The sequence below is a fragment of the Streptopelia decaocto genome (genome assembly GCF_964273445.1).
Source record: "Streptopelia decaocto genome assembly, chromosome: 3".
NCBI classification, from domain to species: domain Eukaryota; kingdom Metazoa; phylum Chordata; class Aves; order Columbiformes; family Columbidae; genus Streptopelia; species Streptopelia decaocto.
The window spans coordinates 120,080,529-120,100,630 of NC_138656.1; the positions used below are offsets into that span (position 1 = coordinate 120,080,529).

Consider the following 20,102-nt stretch of genomic DNA (forward strand, 5'->3'; position numbering starts at 1 on the left):
CACCCTTGTGGCGGGAGCCCCATGGGCAGCCTGCCAGCTCCTGCCGGGTACGAGCGGAACCAGCTCCAGCGCCGGCTGCCTCGGGCTCTCTGCCCAAATTCCTGCCTGATCCCACAACCTGCCCCAACCCGCCCGCAGGGGAAGGCTGGGTGGGCAGCCGAGGGGTCCCGGGCCTTCCTCGCCTTCCTCTTCCTCCTTGGCACCGCCAGCCCCGGCGAGCCCGTTCCGGAAGCGGGCGGCAGGAGGAGTGGTTTCACCCGTGCCAACCCGCGGGACACGCACCCACCGGGACAACCGGCCCCGCCGGCGACGCCACCCCCTGTCCCTGCCACCAGCCGGGGGGCCAAGGCACCCCCGCCAAGGTGAGAGTCTCAGCTTCCCCCCGGGGGACACTTGGGTGCTGGGGAAACAGGGAGAGCCGAGCGAGGACAGGCAGGGCATGGGTGCAGGAGAGGGGCACCCTACCCGTGTTGGGGGTCCCCGTGTGGAGGGGACAGCGGTGTTGGGGTGCTCGGGAGCTCGGGGACGGGGCGCAGCGATCGGGAGGTGCCCGGGCTCTGCTGTCTCAATATTTGCCCAGCGGCGGGGCGGTTCCTGCTGGTGAACGTGTCCGTCTGTGCTCCCCGGCATAGCACAGCGGGCAAAGCTGGAGACGGGAGCGTTGTGGTCCAAGGGGGCTAATGGAACAGCCCCATGTGCTTTTTCCTGGGGTGGGATGCAGCCGGGGACACATTGTCCTGGCAGAGGGTCCCCCAGGGACATGCTGCTCCTCCTACCCCAGCCCTGGTCGGGTCCCTCTGCTCCGTACCCCCCGGCTGGAAAGGGTTGGATCCCCCAGGACAGGAACATCAGGGGATTTTTGATGCTGAGGGTGGTGAGAGCCTGGCCCAGGTTGGCCAGAGAGGTGGTGGCTGAACCATCCCTGGAGACATCCCAGGCCAGGCTGGACGGGGCTCTGAGCAGCCTGAGCTGGTGCAGATGTCCATGCTCATGGCAGGGGGGGCTGGGGGAGATTTAACGGTCCCTTCAACTCAAACCATCCTGTGATTCGATGATTCTGTGACTCTATGTCTGGCATCTTGTCCAGGGATCGGGAAGGACTTGAAAGGCTTGGAGGTGCCACATGGGGCTGGGACTGTCCCCAGGAGGTGGCAGGGAGCCGGTGACAGTTGTGTGCATGCTGTACGCTGGTGGTGGGACCACAGGGGACGAGACACCGACGTTAGGGCAGGGAGGTGGGGAGAGGTCAGTGGCGGTGGCTTCATGGACAAGGTGATGCTGTGAGGCTCCTCCAGCCCCTTGTTGACCCGAAACTGCACCCAGCAGAGGGGTATTTGCAGGACGAGGTGACCAGAGGTCTGTCGGGGAGGGGACAGTGTCCCATCTGTCACATACCCCTCCTTGCTGCCACTGCAAAGGACAATGCACAATGCGTGTGTGCACGGGGAACACACCCTCACTTTAACCAGTGATGCTTTGCACACACTAGTGACACACACACGTGCGGGGGCACAAGTGTCACCGTCCCCAAGCTCTACATTCCCATGCCTTTGCGCTCGCCTATTATTAATATTCAGCATCAAAGGTTCTTCCAGGCGCTGGGGGCTGGGAAAAGCAGCGTCTGAATCACTTTGCTTTTTCCCCGGCTGGGTTATTACTCATGAGGGCGACGGAGCTGGGAGCCTTCCCTGCAAAGCCGTGCTCGTGTTGGAAATCACAAGGGTGGTAGAGCCTGTGTGATCCCCACATCTCCACCGAGCCATCCCGGCATGCACAAAAATCCCAGGGAGACCCTTCCCTGGGGAATACGGGGGAAAAAATGGGGTTTTTCCCCAGGAAAATCCTCCCGCGGCTCCTGTGGGACAGCGCTGGTGGCATCGCAGCGAAGTCACTGGGCTCTGTTTGAGGAAGCGGCTTCAAAGGGGGAACAGGAACATGACACGTTGGAGATGTGGCTCCCGTCAGCCCCGTGGGGAAGCCTCACTGGACTCAGTTTCGGGGCGGTTTGCTATGTTTCGTGTTAAAAAATGGCTAAAACCCTCCCCCCCCAACTTTCAGCAGAACTGGTTCCCGCAGAGGGAAAGCCCAGCAGCCGCGTTCCCCAGCTGTAGCCACCAGTGCGGCAGGTTAGCGGGTGCGCTGGGTGAACCGGGGTGGCTGCGACGTGCAGAGCGGGGCCGGGGGGAAGGAAGTGCTGCAGATTTGCGTACGGGCTGTTTCGCTGGTCTGTGCACCCCGGAGGCCGCAGCTTTGAGCAAAGAGCCGCTTGAAGGCACGAAAAACACGACATTTTTAGAGTGTGAGTTATTTCATCCTGGGGAGAAGCCAAAAACAGGGGCCTAAGAGTGTCCACTTTGCTCCTTAGAGTGGCACAGTGATGCTCTGCCCCCGGGAGGTGATTTCCAGGGAGGTTTTGGGGATCTTGGCGCTGTTAATTGCTGCAGGAGAGCTCTGCCTGTCCCTTGCCCTTGCCCCTGTTTGCCCCCTGCTCTTGTCCCTGCCTGTCCCCTGCCCTGTCCCTGCCGGTCCCCTGCCCCGTCCCTGCCTGTCCCCTGCCCTGCACACCCCGACACGTCGCACGCTTTGATTTCTGCATGGCATGACCAGCCACACCGCACGGTTCGCCCTGTCGCACACCCAGCCACGCTGCACATCTTGCCACATTGCACACCTGGCCAAGACGCGTGCCCAGCACACGGTGCCACCTTGCACACCCAGCCACGTTGCACACTGTGCCATGTTGCACATGCACACCCAGGCACATTGTACATGCACACCCCGGCATGTTGCACACCCAGCCATGTTGCACATGCACACCCAGGCACGTTGTACATGCACACCCCGGCATGTTGCACACTGTGCCATGTTCCACATGCACACCCCGACACGTTGCACAGCCAGCCGTGTTGCACATGCACACCCAGCCATGTTGCACATGCACACCCAGGCACGTTGTACATGCACACCCCAGCATGTTGCACACTGTGCCATGTTGCACATGCACACCCAGGCACATTGTACATGCACACCCCGGCATGTTGCACACCCAGCCATGGTGCACATGCACACCCAAGCACGTTGTACATGCACACCCCGGCATGTTGCACACTGTGCCCTGTTGCACATGCACACCCAGGCACATTGTACATGCACACCCTGGAGTGTTGTACACTGTGCCATGTTGCACGTGCACACCCAGGCACGTTGTACATGCACACCCCGGCATGTTGCACACCCAGCCATGTTGCACGTGCACACCCCGGCACGTTGTACATGCACACCCCGGCATGTTGCACACTGTGCCATGTTGCACGTGCACACCCCGGCACGTTGTACGTGCACACCCCGGCATGTTGCACACTGTGCCATGTTGCACGTGCACACCCCGGCACGTTGTACGTGCACACCCCAACATGTTGCACACCCAGCCATGGTGCACATGCACACCCAGGCACATTGTACATGCACACCCCAGCATGTTGCACACTGTGCCATGTTGCACATGCACACCCAGGCACATTGTACATGCACACCTCGGCATGTTGCACACCCAGCCATGTTGCACATGCACACCCCGGCACGTTGTACATGCACACCCCGGCATGTTGCACACTGTGCCATGTTGCACATGCACACCCAGGCACATTGTACATGCACACCTCGGCATGTTGCACACCCAGCCATGGTGCACACTGTGCCACGCCGCACATCTTGCCACATTGCACTCCCGGCCTAGCTGCATGCTCAGCCATGCTGCACACTGTGCCGTGCTGCACATGCACACCCGGCCGCATTGCACACTGTGCCATGTTACACATGCACACCCAGCCACGCTGCACTTGCACACCCAGCCACACCGCACACCCGACCATGCTGCACCCTGTGCCATGTTGCACATGCGCACCCAGACACACTGCACACCCAGCCATGTTACACATTGCACACCCAGCCGTGCTGCACATGCACACCCAGCCAAATTGCACATCCAGCCAAATTGCACATCCAGCCAAATTGCACAGCCAACCATGCTCCATGCCCAACCATGCTGCGCACTGTGCCATGTTGCACATGCACACCCGGACACATTGCACACTTGGCCATGCTGCACACTGTGCCATGTTGCACATACACACCCAGCCACACCGCACATGCACATCCAGCCACATTGCATTTGCACACCCAGCCACGTTGCACACCCAGCCGCGCTGCATATGCACACCCAGCCACGTCACACACCCGACCATGCTGCACGCCCAGCCGTGCTGCACACCGTCCCATGTTGCACATGCACGCCCAGCCACACTGCGCTTGCACACCCAGCCACGTTGCACATGCAGCCATGTTGCACATGCACACCCAGCCACGTTGCACACCCGGCCAAGCTGCACACTGTGCCATGTTGTACATGCCACATGCACACCCAGCCACATTGCACTTGCACACCCAGCCACGTTGCACTGTCCCCTGCCCTTGTCCCTGCTTGCCATGTTGCACATACAGCCATGTTACACATGCACACCCAGGCGTGCTGCACATTGTGCCGCACTGCACGTCTTGCCACACTGCACACCCGGCCTAGCTGCACGTCAGCCGTGCTGCACGCTGTGTCACGCTGCACGTGCACACCCGGCCACACCGCACACCTGGTCACGCTGCCCACCCAGTCGTGCTGCACTCTGTGCCACGTTGCACACCTGGCCACATTGCACACCTGGCCATGTTGCATGCTTTGCCACACTCCATGGACCAGCCACACTTCACGCCGTACCCTGTTGCACACCCTGCCATACTGCACACCCTGCCATACTGCACACCATGCCACACCGTACACCGTGCCATACTGCACACCGTGCCATACTGCACACCCTGCCATGCTGCACACCGTGCCATACTGCACACCGTGCCATACTGCACACCCTGCCATGCTGCACACCATGCCATACCGTACACCGTGCCATACCGTACACCGTGCCATACTGCAAACCATGCCATACTGCACACCATGCCATACTGCACGCCATGCCATACTGCACACCGTGCCATACTGCACACCATCCCATACTGCACACCATGCCATACTGCACACCCTGCCATACTGCACACCGTGCCATACTGCACACCATGCCATACCGTACACCCTGCCATACTGCACATCCTGCCATACTGCACACCGTGCCATACTGCACACCATGCCATACTGCACACCATGCCATACTGCACACCGTGCCATACTGCACACCCTGCCATGCTGCATATTGTGCCATACTGCACACCCTGCCATACTGCACGCCCTGCCATACTGCACACCCTGCCATACTGCACACCATGCCATACCGTACACCGTGCCATACTGCACGCCCTGCCATACTGCACACCATGCCATACTGCACACCATGCCATACTGCACACCCTGCCATACTGCACACCATGCCATGCTGCTCACCCTGCCATACTGCACACCCTGCCATACCGTACACCGTGCCATACTGCACGCCCTGCCATACTGCACACCCTGCCATGCTGCATGCCATGCCATACTGCACACCATGCCATACTGCACGCCCTGCCATACTGCACACCGTGCCATACTGCACACCCTGCCATACTGCACACCATGCCATACTGCACACCATGCCATACTGCACACCCTGCCATACTGCACACCCTGCCATACTGCACACCATGCCATACTGCACGCCCTGCCATACTGCACATCCTGCCATACTGCACGCCCTGCCATACTGCACATCCTGCCATACTGCACGCCCTGCCATACTGCACACCCTGCCATACTGCACATCCTGCCATACTGCACGCCATGTCACATTGCACATCTTGCCACGCTGCCCACCCAGCTCGTTGCACGTCCCTCTCCCCCTGCCCAGCTCTACCCCATGCAAACCAACCCCAAGGCCGCCATCCCTTCCCTTGGCATTGAGCAGCTGCTGTGGTTTAACCCGAGCTGGTAATGTAGCAATAGAGCTGCTTGCTCACCCCCTTCACCCCAGAACAGGAGAGAGAATCAAAAGGGAAGGGAGAAACTTGCGGATCGAGATGAACCGTTTAATAAAAAACAAAATACACTACGAGTAATAAGATGTATAAAATGGAAATAGAATATAAAGTAAAAGATGCTCAGTGCAATTGCTCACAAACTGTCTGCACCGAGCAGCCAGTCCCAGGCAGCAGAACCTGATCCCAAACAGCTGATTCAGGGAGAAAAGAGAGAAAAAGGCAGAAAGGGCCCAGATTTCTCTGCAAAAAAAGGCGGATGAAAGGCTGAAATAAATAAACTCCCAAACAGGTCTCCATCCTGGTTCCAAAAAACCCGAAGGTGAAAGATTCCTGACTCTCCTTAAATGATGCTGATGGCATGGAGTATTGTCACCGATCAACCCGGTGTCAACCAAGGTCTGTCCCATCGCGTCCCCTTCCCGCTGCCCCACACCTGTGGGCACAGACCCGGGCTCTCAGAAAACAGCAATGAAAACTCTGTCCTGGGGTGTTATCTGCGTGTTCTCAAACTAAACACAAACAGTGACCGTGCTGGCTATGGAAAAGAAAGGTTTCTAACTGCATGGAGGAAATATAACTAATTAATTAATTAGCTAATTAATTAATTTGCAGTCAAACCAGGAGGAGGAAGGGGATTTGCCTTCCCCTCCCTCTGCCACTAGAGCCAGAGGCAAAATACCTGCCAGGATCTGGCCGGTCCCCATGGGGCCCTGCTGGGGCGGCTTCCAGCACCCGGGGAATTTCCATCTGGCACATATCGGGATGTTTTGCTGCTGGTTTGATCTCCAGAGGCTGAAGCACCGAGGGATTTCAGGTGGGAAATCCCCACACCCTTCCCCTTGCAGAGACGGTGGGGGGTGCTCCGTTGCATCCCAAAAGGGGGTGACATGAAACGAAGCCACATCTCCCCCCCCGGGACCTGCGCTCCTGGCCACAAGTCAAAAAAACCCCTTGACATAAAAAATTAGAGACCTCATACTGGAAGAAGTGTAGAAATTGAGGGAGTTCAAGGGGGATAAACATCGATATTTAGCCTGAGCTGGTCCATCTGCAGCTCAGGTCAGGCGGGCAGAGGGTTGAAGGTGCCTCAGGGCATCACTTGGGTTATTTGATTTTTAAAAAATGTGAGTAAAAATGCTTATCTGTCTGAGAAAAGGGCTGAAAACTTTGCAAAGAGACTTGAAGTTTGGTGGCGAGCCGGTCGTGCGTAAGCCCGTGCGGCTGCGTGATAGCACCCCATGGAAACGATTGCCGAGCAAGAGAAGAAAATGCTTAATTAAACGACAGCAATGAAGTTCCCCCCGATCTCAGCTGAATTCCCCTGGGACGTGCAAACTTCCCACATTTTGCAAACCCAGCCCAGCGTGCTGGGACCGCGCAGCTCTAACCCAGACTTGGGAGGTGGTTGTGAAGCCATATAGGGCGGTAGAGATAATTCAGCTGTCACTGTGTGGTGTGACCACGGCCGAGGGCTTTTCCAGGCTGTGGCGGAGCAGCTGGGGCTTGAAATTCCCATTTGATGCAGGGGAAGGGCTGGAGGAGCTGGAACTTTGCACCCAGGTGGGAAATTTCTGCCCCAAAAATGCCACAGCCCCGCCAGGAGTTTTGCAGATGAGTTTCCTTCAGGAAGCTGAGATGGATATAAGTGGAATTAATGTAAGCACCCGGGTTTTCTACCCCAAACCCTCTTTTCTCCTTCCCCTTTCCCGAAACAAAGCATGAGCAGCATCTCCCGTGATCCCTGGGGTTGCTTGGCAACCGGGAGGGATACTTAGCGACCGGGACCAAAAAGTGATGCTGCGAGCCCTCTCCTGCTCCGGTTCCTTCTCCCCCAGCAAGGTTCCTGGGAAATACGCCCACCCTGCTCCTGGGAAGCTGATTTCCCTCCCCGAGGGGCGGCTTTGATGCTGCTATGGGGTTATTTTTAGCCCGGTGACATTTTGTGAGCTGGGGTGGTTTGGTTTTGGGGGGAAGGCTGAGCCCCGGCAGCCCCTTGGCCTGGGGATGCTGCCTCAGCCCCGTCCCCCCACATCACCCCGGAACAAAAAGCATCTCCCGCATCCCTCCTACAACACTCCTCAAGGCTTTTGGATCCCCCCCCACCCCCAGCCTGATTTTGGGAGCTTTTGCAGCCTATTGGCATGTTTGACCCTTTTCCTAACACCACAATCGCATCGTTCTGGCTGGGGCGGTGTTGGACCCGTTTGCATTGTGGAGGTGCAAGAAAAAAACATGGACCAAATGATACTTCCATTATTAATTGCGGGAATGAGTGGGGGCCACAGGATGATCCTGTGACACAGGATCGAAGCACCAGAGCCCTGGGACCTTGATCCCATATTTCAGAGCCTGCCCATGACCCTTTTTGTGCCCGGCAGCTGCAGGGGGGTATGAAATCACAGCTTTGCTGGATCAGCTGTGAGTTGTTTCTCTCTGGGCATAAAAGACGAGGGATTTTGGGTGGACCCCTTGTCCTGCAAAGCCGGGGGCTGCTTGGGGGTGTCTTTTCCCCCTGTGGGATTGCGCCTGGTTGGATCAGCAGAGATACCCATGGCTCTGGCACGGCAGGAAGATCTCAATAGGGGTGCGGACCAGAATGGGGGGGTTGTAGCAAACTTTGCATCTGAAACCCAGGCAGTCGGCCCTGGGGGAGGATGCTGTGCCCCCCCCAGCTACAGGGCCCACAAATACTTGGAGGGTAAGCTGCAGAGCCTCCCTGCCCGGGGAGGAGGTGGCCAGAAGCAGATAGCAGCGCTCAGAGGGGACATGTTATCCTCAAGACTGGGTACCATGTTGGTCACGGCCAAACAAAAGTGGGGCTGGGGGTCCCTGAGCCCCTCACCGTGACGCATCCTCATGGGGAGCCCCACACAGGCATCCCATCACCTCAGGGCCCGGCAGCCTGTTGTCCCCATCTCCCGGTGAGCCCTTCCTCCCCAGATGGTCCTGCCTCGTCCCATCCCTGCTCCAGACAGGCAGTGCTGCTCGGCGCCGGGAACACGGAGATCTGTGCCCGTGCCTGAGTCAGCCCCTCCAGCTGAGCTGCCGCGCGTGGGCTGTGCCGGCAGCTCGCCGGCTGTTGTTGTTAATTTCCCAGGAACGTGTCACCGGTACCGGCCGTCGCATGGGCTGTTGGGGTGCAGGTCCCAGTCACGGCGTTGGGATGGGAGGTGGGATGTGGGGGAAAACGGGATGCGGGATGGGATGTGGGGGGTGATGGGATGCAGGGGGAGATGGGATGGGAGGTGGGATGCAGGGGGAGATGGGATGGGAGGTGGAATGCAGGGGGAGATGGGATGGGAGATGGGATGCAGGGGGAGATGGGATGGGAGGTGGAATGCAGGGGGAGATGGGATGGGAAATGGGATGCAGGGGGAGATGGGATGGGAGATGGAATGGGAGATGGGATGCAGGGAGAGATGGAATGGGAGATGGGATGCAGGGGGAGATGGGATGGGAGGTGGGATGCAGGGGGAGATGGGATGGGAGATGGGATGCAGGGGGAGATGGGATGGGAGGTGGAATGCAGGGGGAGATGGGATGGGAAATGGGATGCAAGGGGACATGGGATGGGAGATGGAATGGGAGATGGGATGCAGGGAGAGATGGAATGGGAGATGGGATGCAGGGGGAGATGGGATGGGAGGTGGGATGCAGGGGGAGATGGGATGCAGGGGGAAGATGGGATGGGAGATGGGATGTGGGAGGTGATGGGATGCAGGGGGAGATGGGATGGGAGACAGGATGGGAGACGGGATGCAGGGGGAGATGGGATGTGGGATGGGAGATGGGATGCAGCAGATAATGGGATGTGGGGGAAAATGAGATGCAGGATGGGAGATGGGATGCGGGAGGTGATGGGGTGTGTGGGGTGATGGGATGCAGGGGCACATGGGATGGGAGATGGGATGCTGCAGGTGATGCGATGCAAGGGGAGATCAGATGCATGGAGAGATGGGATGCAGGAGGAGATGGAATGGGAGATGGAGTGCAGGGGGAGATGGGATGGGGCCTGGTGATATGCAGGGAGAAATGGGATGTGGGATGGGAGATGAGATGCATGGAGAGATGGGATGCAGGAGGAGATGGGATGCAGGGAGTGATGGGATACAGGGGGCGATGGGATACAGGGGGGATATAGGATGATGGGGAAGATTGGATAAGGGGGTGATGGCATGCGGGGTGAGGAGAAGGGATGCAGGAGGTGTTGGGATGCAGGAGGTGTTGGGATGCAAGGAGAGATGGGATGCAGGGGGTGATGTGATACAGGGGGGTGATGTGATGCAGGGGAAGATGGGATGTGGGTCCATGCCCAGGCCTGCACCCAAAACCAACCCCACCAATGTTTTCCCAGTCTGAAAAATGTGGGGGGCCTGCCTGGGAGAAGGGGATACCACCCACAGGAGACAGAACGAGGGGTCCTGGGCTGCTGTTGTAGTAGGATGGGTGTTAGATGGACAGAAACGCGATGGAACCTGAGGAGGTCTGGGGGATGCTTGTCATCTGCTGGGGGTGATTGCAGCTGTTGTGGGGAGCTGCTGCACCGGGCATGGGGGTGTCAGTGGGGGCTGTGTTTTGGGGTCTCTCAGCAGAGGGGACGGTGCTTCTATACCTGCTTCAACCCCCGCTCAGGCAGCCAGGCAGGAGCCTGTGTCATTTCCTTTAGCTTTGCGAAACACAGGTTTCCTCTGCGGGGACATCACGTGAGGAGCCCTCGGTCCCCATCCTCCCCAGTGCTGCCTGCCCGGGGTGGGGGACGGGGACAGCGGGACCCTCCCAGTGCCCCCGGCCAGCTCCCACCGCTGGGCCACTCTCCCACCTCCCATCCCACCTCCAAGGGCTGTCACATCCCAGCATTGTCTTGTGTGTTCCAGGGATGTGCCAGGTCCAGCTGGTGCGAAATCCCACAGGGATGAACCCTGGTGGTGGGAATGGGGAGAGATGCCCTGGGGGATGGAGGATGGGGGTGGGATGGGATGGAATGGAATGGAATGGAATGGAACGCAGGACCCCCCAGCAGAGGTTTGTACCAGGCTGGAGCTCAGCTCCCAGCTGTCACCGAGGTCCCAGCAGCACCCTGAGGACACTCGCCGTGTTTTTGTGTCACTGACCCTCCATACCTGGCCAAGATCTTCGTCAGGATGGCAAAACCCTGCTTCCCACTGGGGACAGGGCTGGAGTGATGGATGGGAGCGGGGCAAGGCAGATTTGGGGTAGATACACAGAATAAGAGATAAAGCTGGGAACACCCACCCCCTATCCCAGTGAAATGGTGGAAACTCACTGGTTTCGGTGGGGGAGCGGGGCTGGAGTGTGGTGCCAAACAGGGTGAGAGCCCGTCTGTTCCCTGGGGAACCGAGCAATAAAGCCGTGAGTCATTTAAATACCTGCATAGATAGGGGAAGGCCGGGGGGCAGAGCAGGCAGCCCTGCCTGCTGGGGCCCTGCCTGGGTGTCCCTGTCCCCTGCCTTTGGGGTGACTCCGGCTGGGCTGGGGTCCCCACACTGCGGGGGGACAACGGGGACAGGGTTGGATGGAGCCAGGATCCAACTTGGCCGAGAAAAGTGGATGAGGATGGTCCGGGGAGGGATGCGCTGGATCATGATGGAGCCCACAGGGCTGGTTGGCAGCCAGAGACCCTCCTGGGTGACCAGGGTGAGTCACAAGTCCCCATTGTCCCCGTCCCCTGCTTCCCACGGGGTGCTCGCGTTGGATTCCCCCCGGTCCTTTGGGGTTGCGGCATCGCTCAGTGGGCTTTGGGGTTTGCGGAGGAGGGGGATGCGCGCTGCCTGCATCTGCTGCCTGCGTCCGCCACCCCAAACGAGTTGGTCCTGGGCTGGGTGGGTCGTGCCTCAGTTTCCCCATCTGTATGCCGGGCTCGAGCGGCCGCTTGCGGCACGTGTGTGAGCCTGCCTGCGCGTGGGCCCTGCCTGCTGCCTGCTGCCTGCTGCCGGGGTGCTACGCAAATGCCTCTGCGCACACTTGTCAGCCGCAGCAGGAAGCGCCCGCTCCGCCAGCGCGGGCTCACCGTGGGGACACAGGGGACGGCCACCTCGCTGTAAGTGTCACTTGCCTCCTGCTCCCCTGCCCATGGGTGCCCCAGGGTGTGACGGTGGGACCGAGCCCCTCACCGCAAGGTGAGCGGAGGGCTGAGCGCTTGCACACTCATCACACGGAGTCAGGGAAGGGGGTGGGGGGGCTCAGTGTGTCCCTGGGGCAGGACGAGGTGGTGGCCGCCAGCCCAGGTGCATTGGGGTCTGGGGTGGAGCTGGAGGAAGCGGCACTTGGGGCACCGAACTTTCCCCAGAGTGTGGGAGCGACCGGAAAAAAACTTCCTGGTCTGTGCTGTGCTGGGTGCGGGACGGGGGTGGCTCCGAGCGGCCGTTTCGGGGTGTCACCCACAGGAGAAGGGAACAGGGGCTGGGGAGGGGGACATGGAGGGTGCAACAAGGGGACGTTGGTGGCGATGGAAGCTCTTGGTTTCGTTTCATGGGCTCCTCCGTCACCGTGTGCCCGGCTGGGGCTGCGTCGCGTCTGACATGATTTGAGGTCCCATAGGACGTGTCCCCACCCTGGAGGGGAGTTAGTGTCTTTGCTGCCCTCCTCAGCTTTATTTTGAACTAATATCTTGGCCCAGGCAAGGTGGGGGTACAGGGGCTGTGAGACTTGGGGTGCTTGGCTGGGGGGGCTGGAGCCGTCCCTTGTGTCTGTACTGGGCTTGAGGGGACATCAAAACGTGGGATGTGCCCTTGTTCACCCTGGTGGCCTCCAGCCCTGTCGGACTCTGGCCAGGATGGTCAGAGGTGCTGCCCAGGGGCAGCAGGATGCTCCCTGTAAGCTGTTGTTATCCATGGATACTCTCTGCAGGACGCTGGTATCCGTGGGATATTATCCATAGGATGCTCTCTGCAGGATGCTGGTATCTGTGGGATATTATCCATAGGATGCTCTCTGCAGGATGCTGGTATCTGTGGGATATTATCCATAGGATGCTCTCTGCAGGATGCTGGTATCCGTGGGATGCTCCCTGTGGGATGCAGGGATATGGATTTGATGGGCAGGCTGTTCGGCAGATGAGGAACTGGCTGGATGGTCACACCCAGAGAGTGGTGGTCAATGGCACAATGTCTGGATGGACACCAGTGACAAGTCGTGTCCCTTGGGAGTCTGTACTGGGACCAAGACTAATTAATATCTTCATCAATGACACAGTGGGATCGAGAGCACCCTCAGCAATGTTGCAGTGCCACCAAGCTGAGTGGTGCAGGGGACACACCTGAGGGACGGGATCCACCCAGAGGGACCTGGACAAGCTGGAGCAGTGGGGCCATGTGAACATCATGAGGGTCAACAAGGCCAAGGGCAAGGTCCTGCACCTGGGTCGGGGCAACCCCGGTGTCGGTCCAGGCTGGGGATGCAGGGATGGGGAGCAGCCCCAGGAGAAGGACTTGGGGTGCTGGGGTGGGACATTGGCCATGACCCGGCCATGTGCGCTGGCAGCCCAGAAACCACCCGTGTCCTGGGCTGCGTCCCCAGCCCCGTGAGCAGCAGGTTTGGGGGGATCCTGCCCCTCTGCTCCGCTCTGGTGAGACCCCCCTGCAGTGCTGGTCCAGCTCTGGGTCCTCAGCACAGGACACACATGGAGCTGCTGGAGAGGAGCCAGAGGAGCCCCAGGAATGACCCGAGGCTGGAACAGCTCTGCTGGGGACAGGTGAGAGAGTTGGGGTGTTCAGCTGGAGAAGAGAAGCTCCGGGGAGACCGTAGTGCGGCCTTTCAGTGCTTAAAAGGGGCTGAGAAGGAAGATGGGGACAGACTTTTGAGCAGGGGCTGTTGTGACAGGACAAGGGGTGATGGTTTTAAACTAAAAGAGGGAGACTCAGGCCAGACATGATGCAGAAATTGTTTGTGCTGAGGGTGGTGAGAGGCTGGCCCAGGTTGGCCAGAGAGCTGGTGGCTGAACCATCCCTGGAGACATCCCAGGCCAGGCTGGACGGGGCTCTGAGCAACCTGAGCTGGTGAAGATGTTCCTGCTCATGGCAGGGGGAACTGGGGGAGCTTTTGAGGTCCCATCAACCCAAACCATCTGTGATTCTGTGATGCTGTTATCCGTGGGATATTATCCATGAGATGCACCTTGTAGGATGCTGTTATCCATGGGACGCTCTCCCTCTGCATCCCTCTCCCCAGCAGCATCACTCGTCAATGCAGGGACACAGACGGGACACAGATGGGACATCCAGCCCCAGCCTTGGCCCCACGGGTTCCCTGAGAGGGCAAGGGGACATGCTGTGGGCATGGGGAAAGCAGAAAATGAAGAGAAAGTGGGGAAAAAGAAGAGCCAGAGCAAAACATTCCCAGCACATGCTCTGAGAAATACCAGCTTCCTAAGTCAGCAATTCCGCTCTCAACCAGGAGCCGAGTTCCCTTTCCCTGGGGCCTGGCTTGGACCATTGTCCCCACTGCAACATCCCCTGCGAGGGTCCCTCTGGTACAGGATGCAGGATTTGCTTTTTAGATATGTATTTTAGATATTTCTCGGAGGAGAAGCTCTTTGGGTACCAGCCTCTTCCCCAGAGCTGCAGCAAAGCCTCAGTGGAACATTTCTGCACCTGCTACCGAGCTGGGACAGGGGATTTACTGATTTTGCTTTATCCTCTTGCTGGTTGATCCCGATTTAGCACAAAGCACTCATCCGGCGCGGCGCGGTGCTGGGCGGCCACAGCGGGATGTGGTCTGCAGGCTGGTGTTGCTTGTGGCATCCATGATATCACCTGGGGAGTGGCCAGAGCGAATTGGGACGCCCTGGTTGTCCCTGCATGAGAAGGGGACATGGTTACGAGGTGCGTCACCTGCAGAGAGCGGGCCAGCGGAAAGAATGAACCCAACCGACCAAACAACAAAATCTGGTGTGAAAAATGTGTGGAGAGGTGAATTGAATAGTTTTTCTACTTAGAGGGCTGGTATGCAGGCTTGTTAGCTAGTCCTTGCTCTGACACCATCCTCAGCTCTTTAGAGAAACCCTTCTCCTTGCTGTTTCTCACCGCTCTAATTCTAATGTATCAAGTCAGTAGAGATCAAGGTCTGTGCTTCTAGCAGTTGCTAAGATAAACGCTGAACAACATATACTTTGATCTGGTTTAAAGGATGGGACATTCAGGGGGATTGCTCCCAAGTTCCTGAAATTGTGCATGCAGAGAAGTTTCAACATGTTCAACATGAGTATAAATTATTTATATCTGTCATCATGATGGCTGATCAACTTCCATCTGTCTTTTGAAATTTAATCAAAATGGATTGGCTAAAACTAAATTGAAGGTTTATTTATGTGATGGTGAGTTAACTTTCAGGGGTATTAAGGCTGTATTTTATTCAGGAGAAGGAACATTTCATATACAACTTCACTGCTTTGGTTTTGGGTGTTGAGTCATTGCAGTTCACATCCATGCGCCCGCCGAGCTGTGTGCAGAGGTGAGGATGCTGCTGCCTCGCTCAGGTCCACGTTGAGCATCCCATCGCTCTCATAGCCACGCTCTATCACAACCATGAGGATACGGAGCCTTTTTGCCCGTTCCCTTACCTGGGAAACAAAGTTTGGGGCTGTCTGCGTGTTGTACCACCAACAGCAAACCCCTTCGCACGGACCCAAAAGCGTCAGGCAACGCCGTGTGTATTTTTAGGCCGGTGACTCAAGCAAGATGCTTTAAAAAGACGACGGTGGCGGGAGGCAGCACACAGCGTCCCGATAGCACACGGGGCTGTCATTGTACAAACCGCTGGGACGTGCTCTGCAAATGATGGTGCAAATCCCAGCAAGGAACGAGAAACGGGGAGAGAAAAGCTGGATTTGGGAAGGGTCCCTGCTGACATCTCCTTGCTGTTTCTGTTCTTGCTATAGGGTTTTTCTTGTTGCAGGGTTTTATTTCTTTGCTCTCGGTTTTGCAGAGGTCGGTGATGGGGCAATGGCTGCAGCCCCCGCCTGCTCTTCATGCTTGTGGTGTGGGACAAGTGGCCTTGAAGGGACACAGTTTAGTGCCAGTGTTGGGTTAATGGTTGGACTCGATGGTCTATGAGGGTCTTTTCCAACCAAAATGATTCTGTGATTTATGAGTTTGGGCTGGGCTGGCTGGGGTTGATGAGCACTGGCCCTGAGAGAATCATTTTGATTGGAAAAGCTCCTTGAGATCATCAAGTCCAATCATTAACCCAGCCCTGGCACTGCCCCATGTCCCTGAGAACCTCATGTCCGTCTGTCCAACCCTCCAGGGCTGGTGACTCCAGCACTGCCCTGGGCAGCCTGTTCCAATGCCCCACAGCCCTTTGGGGAAGAAATTGTTCCCCACATCCAACCTCAACCTCCCCTGGCGCAACTTGAGGCCATTTCCTCTGCTCCTGGCGCTTGTTCCTGGGGAGCAGAGCCCGACCCCCCTGGCTCCAAGCTCCTTTCAGGCAGCGCAGAGGGTGATTTCCGTGTTGCAAACCCCAGCGACACACACGAGAGCTGTGACGCTCCTGTTTGTTTAATCAGTAACTCAAGGACCGAGCTGAGCTGGGCTCCAGCTCACAAACAGCCTAATGGGTGAATTTCCATACTTTTTTATTTTTATTGTTTTTATTGCACACCTACAAAACAGTGGTTTGAGCAGCTCTTTGCAAACCCGAATTTGCCGCGGGGCTGGCTGCAGGTGAAGGGATGTGCTGGCTGGTTTTCTGCTCATTGAGGTTCCCTGCAAAGCTCGGTGCTGGCCTGAGAAACCAGCGACCAGGCTGAGACAAACCCTGTGCCCTCGCTGGGCTTATGGGAGCTGAGTTTGCCTAGTCTCAGCTGGCTGCATGTCAAGAGAGGCGGAGAAAACAGCCCAGAGCATCCTCTGTGCCAACCCTGCCCAGCTCGCAACCCAAAATCCACCCGAAGAGGAAAACTTTGAATAACCCAAGCCCCACACACCCCATTCAACTCTTTTTCTCAGCAAAAGAAATACTCAGGCCACTTCCCTTGTGGCTCAAATGACACTTTTTGAGCCGGCTTCTGGGTTTTATCCCCTCTAAAAATAAAAGAGCGCATTGATATAAACCAGTATCGCCCTTCCAGGTGAGAAGGAACTGGCTTGTTCACCCCAGTTTGCTCTTTAGTGGTTTTTTTTTTGCAAAACTCTCTGCTAAATGCAGCTGGGTTGGGGGGGGTCATGTTGTTGACCCCCAGCCGCAGGTTCCTGTGCTGGGATGGTGCAGCCCAAGGCTTTTACCTGGGTTTTATGGGGGGAGAAAATGGTGCTTGCTGGGGTTGCCGGGGTCCCTGGAGGTGACAGGGACACAGGTATTGCTCTGGAGGTGATGGGGACACAGAGGTGTTGGTCTGGAGGTGCCAGGGACACAGACATTGTTCTGGAGGTGACAGGGACACAGAGGTGCTCCCTGGAGGAGAAGGGACATAGAGGTGAAGGGACACAGAAGTTCTGCTCTGGAGGTGACAAGGACACAGAGGTATTGCTATGGAGGTGGTTGGACACAAAGATGTTGCTCTGGAGGTGACAAGGACACAGACATGTTGCTCTGGAGGTGACAAGGACACAGACATATTGCTCTGGAGGTGACAGGGACACCAGGCTCCTCTGCCAGAGCTGCTGGGCTGGGTGACACTGGTGGCTGTGCGTGACCGGGGCTGTGTGACAGGACACAGGCCACCCTTGTCCCACTCTGTTTTCCCTCCCCACCTCTGCCTCCAGCCCCCTCCATGTCTCCATCCCTTCCATCCATCCCTTCCCTATGCACTCCAGGGTGTCCCCACTGTCCCCACGTGCCTCCCCATCCCCCTGACCCTCTCCCCACCCCGTCCCCAGGGTCCCCGAGGTGCCAGCGCCCTATCTGTCCCGCAGGGAAGGGATGCTCAGCCCCTAGCACCCCCGGCGTGGTGACAATGACGTCCATCCCCGAGGCCTTGGGTCGCCCACGGAGCAGCTCGTCCCGCAGCCTGGCCGGGACGCTGGAGGCCACCCTGGGCATGGGGACGTTGGACATGGACAAGGAGGAGATGCGCATCCTCAAGGTCTGCTTCTACAGCAACAGCTTCAACCTGGGCAAGAACTTCAAGCTGGTGAAGTGTCCCGTCACGACGCAGATCCGGGTAGGTGGGGAGAGGGTGATGGGGCAGCGCACGGGGGAGGTTTTGTCCACCCAACATCAGAGCCGACTCCATTCCAGACATCAGGCAGAACACAAGGAACAAATTGTTTGTGCTGAGGGCGGTGAGAGCCTGGCCCAGGTTGGCCAGAGAGGTGGTGGCTGAACCATCCCTGGAGACATCCCAGGCCAGGCTGGACGGGGCTCTGAGCAACCTGAGCTGGTGCAGATGTCCCTGCTCATGGCAGGGGTGGCACTGGGGGAGCTTTAATGGTCCCTTCCCACCCAAACCATCCTGTGGTTCTATGGTGATTCAGACACCCTTTCCCATGGTGTGGGCCCCCATGGCTGAGAAGCACCAAAACCTGGAGAGCAGGGAGAAAATTTGGCCATCTGTGGTGGCCCAATAGGAGCTTGGAGAGGACAAGGGCCTGTTGTCCCCACTGGTGGTTCCTGCAGTAAGGATCTGCCCCAATGAGTTGCTGCTGGTCCCTTTTGTGGGCAGCAAAGAGGAGTTTCCAGGCCCTGGTTCACCTTGCCCTGGGGGAGACATCCCTGGGCACAGTGATGCTGGGAGTGATGGGACAAGTGGGTCATGGAATGGGTGACGCTGACCCTTCCTCGGGACAGTCATTGCAATGGAGTCACAGGGAGATGACCAAAGCACAGCTGAGCTGGGGGGTTGTTCCTCAGCTGGTGGGACATGGAGGGGGACAGGGCTGTCCCATCCCCAGGAGGAGATGGCATGGCAGAAGGTTTCAGAGGAGTGGTCGGAGCAGGAGAGGACTTTTCAGGTTGGGAAGAAGATGTCTGGGTAGGGGAAATGCAAGAGAAACCATAAGAGGAAAACTGATGGGGCTGCAGCTTCCTCACAAGGGGAGGAAGAGGAGCAGGCTCTGAATGCTTCTCTTTAGTGACCAGTGACAGAGCCCAGGGAACGGCAGAAGATGTGCCAGGGAGGGTCAGTTGGACATGAGGAAAAGGTTCTTCACCCAGAGGTGCTGGACACTGAACAGGCTCCCCAGGGAGGTGTCACGGCCCCAACCTGACAGTGTTCAACAAGAGACTGGACACCGTCCTCAGACACACGGGGTGACCTGTGGGGTGTCCTGTGCAGGGACAGCAGTTGGACTCCATGATCCTGGTGGGTCCTTCCAGCTCAGGACATTGTATGATTCCATGAAATGACAACAGTCTGGCTGTCCCCAAGGTCTGGCTGCCCCCAGGGCAGGGCTGGGAGCGCAGGAATGGTGGTCACTCCTCAGGAACAGCTTGGCCACCAGATGTGTCAATAACCATCCGCTTTTCATTGGCTTTTTGGGTACCAGGGTGAGAGCAGAGGCCCCTCTGGCCACCAGAGCTCTCCAGCAACACCAGTGTCTGCTTTGCTCCCTGCTTACAATTGATGCTGTGCAGTGGGTGTAGCTCAGCTGAGGTGCAAGGAAGGCTAAAAATGACCCAACTGGGCTTTCATCCCTGACCAAACAACCTCTGGGAGGTTGGATAAGACATGTCCAGGCTGTGGGATGCTGCAGAGCAAGGTGGAAGCATCTCTGGAGGCTTCACATGGAGATGGCTGGGGCTGTATTTTTGCTCCGGGGATATTTCTGTTGCAATTTTGCTGCGTTTCCTCCTCGTTTTCCTGCTGGCTGGGGCTGCTGGGGTCTCAGCCCTGCTCTGTCCCTCCCCAGGAGGTGATCAGGTCCATCCTGGTGAGTGGCCGCATTGGGCCCGACATCAAGCTGGCCGAGTGCTACGGGCTGCGCCTGAAGCACGTCAAGTCGGACGAGATCCACTGGCTGCACCCGGACCTGACGGTGGGCGAAGTGCAGGAGAAGTACGAGTGTCTACACCTGGAAGCCGAGTGGAGGTAGAACCTCATGGGAGTGGTGTCCCCCTCCGTGTCCCCACAGCCACCCAGGGACACAGGGACCAGCGAGCCCTGTTCTAGGGAAAGGTCCTGCAGTGTG

General features: G+C 57.8%; 1 protein-coding gene across 5 annotated transcripts in view; it reads left to right on the top strand.

Moving 5' to 3' along the window:
• The window catches only part of PTK2B (protein tyrosine kinase 2 beta), a 37,323-nt gene continuing 17,221 nt past the window's right edge, over nucleotides 1-20,102 (top strand). For 3 of the 5 annotated variants that reach the window (XM_082048209.1, XM_082048211.1, XM_082048212.1), the window contains exons 1-3: nucleotides 1-362; nucleotides 17,889-18,136; nucleotides 19,824-20,002. In XM_082048209.1, the coding sequence (XP_081904335.1) occupies nucleotides 17,930-18,136; nucleotides 19,824-20,002 (386 nt within the window). In that variant the 5' untranslated portion in view covers nucleotides 1-362; nucleotides 17,889-17,929. Of the gene's footprint in view, nucleotides 363-17,852; nucleotides 18,137-19,823; nucleotides 20,003-20,102 lie in introns of all 5 variants that reach the window. The other 2 variants (XM_082048213.1, XM_082048210.1) reach the window with 2 other exon arrangements.